Below are 2,500 nucleotides of genomic sequence, written 5' to 3'. Positions count from 1 at the left end.
TTCTATATTTTGATATGATTTTATCAAACAATGGTACGAGAGAATTATATAAAACTTTTTTTTATTCGTGTTTAGTGGGATTTGATAAATGATACAAAGAAAACACTTATTATATATTTAATATCTCGAGCGATACAAGCCTTCAAAGGAGGGGCATGAGAGGTGCATTTAGGCATATCAGCCATCTATCGAAGTAGCTCTACTCCGTACACCAGTACCAACTGCCCTCCAACTCCCCTAGCTCTCTTCCTAACCTCAAAAACTATTCTTTTATTTTGATAAAGGTAACTGATTCACTTCTTTATATAAGACATCAGGTGATCAGGTAGGCAGTTGGCCTAATTTTCATTTCCGAACTGCGGAGGGAGTATTGATATCCTCTCCAATAATACCATACCACTCCGTCTGCGTAAGACTCCGTCGTCCCCTTCAGGTACTTGCCGTTCAGGTTTGACCAATGGCACTTTTCATACCACCAAGCGCCCTTATAGCTAAAAAAAAAAAAAAAAAAAAAGTGCTCATCAAAATGTAGATCATATGATACGATAATCGTTATTGGAAATATATGCTGTCATAATGATATCAATGAGATTATACTGCAATGGTACAAACACATATGTGCATATGTGTGTGTGTGTGTGTATGCGTGTGCGTATGTGTTTTTTATAGGTATCTTACTTGACAGCACAATTTTCTCCATACACGTCGTTATCGCTATCATGAGTCGTGAACTTGTAACCTGAGTGACCTGATAAACTGTCTCCGGCATCACCAATGTACCTGCAGCAAGGAAAAGGGAGAGAGGATGGAAGCAGATATTATACTGTATAAAAAAGACAGTACTGAGTGCATTGCTCCAAGGCTTTAAGATTAGTAATACATATATTTTTTATCATTATGGTATTTACCTTCCACAGTTCATGACGTATTTGGAGTCCGAGTCCTTGACGTGAAAGAAATCGTACTTGGCCCACCTCGTGGCGTTGTCAAAGTCGGCCAGGTCGATGCGGAGCTCCTGGAGGCTGTGAGACGTCAGGTGGTGAATGTTTTCGAGACCGAGCCAATGCTCACCCTTCAGATCCCCAAAGCCCTTCTCGTACTCTATGTAGGTACGATAGAAGTCCTCATAAGGAGGGAGGTCGTCGCGTCTTTGAATCACGGTCCATCCTCCACCATCTGTCTCCTGGTCACAAAAGACTTGGAGGACCCAGTTGGGACAGCACGGGAATGGGTAGATCCTTCTTACTCCACGACCAGAGTCTCCTGCCTCCTTCAGGTCGAGGCAGTGTCGAGGACGGGAAGACACTTTTTTGGACGTAAGAGCTTGAGGTGGGGACTGAGTGAGGTTTTGGAGGGCGTGAAGCAACGCTTGTAAGGGCAGTGCCTCTGTAGTATTCTGTAGTTCCTGGACTAAGCTTGAGAGCTGCTGGATGTCCATCGTCATGTTGTGAATGGCCAATGCAAACAAGGGCGACTGCTGCAGTGCCTGTGGGTTGCTGTCCTCGTGGCACTGTGCCAGGGCGCGACTGACGCACGAGGGAGCGAACCCCGCCAACTCCAGAAAGGAAGAGACGGAAGTCGTCGATAGCTTCTGACCGCCACAATGAAATACGGCGGTCAAAATGTAGACCAAAAATGCTAGCAGATGAAGCTCGCCTGTCTTTGCGTGCATCTTTTCTTCCTGTGCACAGAGCAGCTGTCAGATGGCGCTGCCTCTGCTGATGTCGATGCTTGTGTTCTGTGGTCCCACGACCCTATGAACTCCCTGTCGACGGATGCTCCAATATATTGTGTGTTCGACCAGGATTCCACCTTCCGCCATATTACGAGTTCGGGACCCGTCTTCTTTTGAGAAATGTGTTGGATCAAATAAAGTAATTGAAAGAAATAACACATGTATATCTCCTATATTTCCTAATTAAACAAATGCATAAAAACGCGACCATTTCAGTGGAAAAACAGTTGCAATTGCTGTCGCTGGTAACTCGGTCCTCTTAACAGACATGGCTATGGTGAAACAGCTCCAAGGTCAAATTCATTAACTTCACCTCATTGTTCACTCATATTACTACGTTCTATTCCAACAGACTCCTGTTGAGAGTTTTATAGCTGTAACTATCTTATCTCCTGTTTCAATGTGGGTGTGCATGTTTATGAATATCGGTACGTGTACATTTACCTAACTGTATATATATTTTATAAATATACAAAACAAAAGCCATAGATTTGGATTCTCTTCTCTTTTCTACCGTAGATTTAATTTACGTTGAATTAATCTTATATGGCTTTTCCAATGTTGATCAAGATATGTATATGCAAACTGAAGATATATATATACATATATATATATATATATATATATATATATATATTTATATATATATATATATATATATATATATATATATATATATATACCTTTTTTAAAACATTTCATAGGCGATATTAGAGGTGCTGGAATGCGTTCAATAGAAATATAGGAATTACTTTGAGAATTACA

General features: G+C 41.1%; 1 protein-coding gene across 1 annotated transcript; it reads right to left on the bottom strand.

The window, feature by feature from the left end:
* Positions 1–100: 100 nt before the first annotated feature.
* LOC143038466 (microfibril-associated glycoprotein 4-like) lies at positions 101–1,767 on the bottom strand. The gene is made up of 3 exons (XM_076207698.1): positions 909–1,767; positions 679–780; positions 101–491 (listed from the first exon to the last, which is right to left on the bottom strand). The coding sequence occupies exons 1-3, from the start codon at positions 1,670–1,672 to the stop codon at positions 314–316; spliced, it is 1,044 nt and encodes a 347-aa protein (XP_076063813.1). The 5' UTR covers positions 1,673–1,767; the 3' UTR covers positions 101–313.
* Positions 1,768–2,500: the final 733 nt, after the last annotated feature.

Source organism: Oratosquilla oratoria, chromosome 24 (genome assembly GCF_046742065.1).
Source record: "Oratosquilla oratoria isolate Oo_2021 chromosome 24, ASM4674206v1, whole genome shotgun sequence".
NCBI lineage: Eukaryota > Metazoa > Arthropoda > Malacostraca > Stomatopoda > Squillidae > Oratosquilla > Oratosquilla oratoria.
The sequence above is the reverse complement of the archived record's forward strand: the minus strand, read 5'-3'. Positions and strand labels throughout refer to the sequence as shown.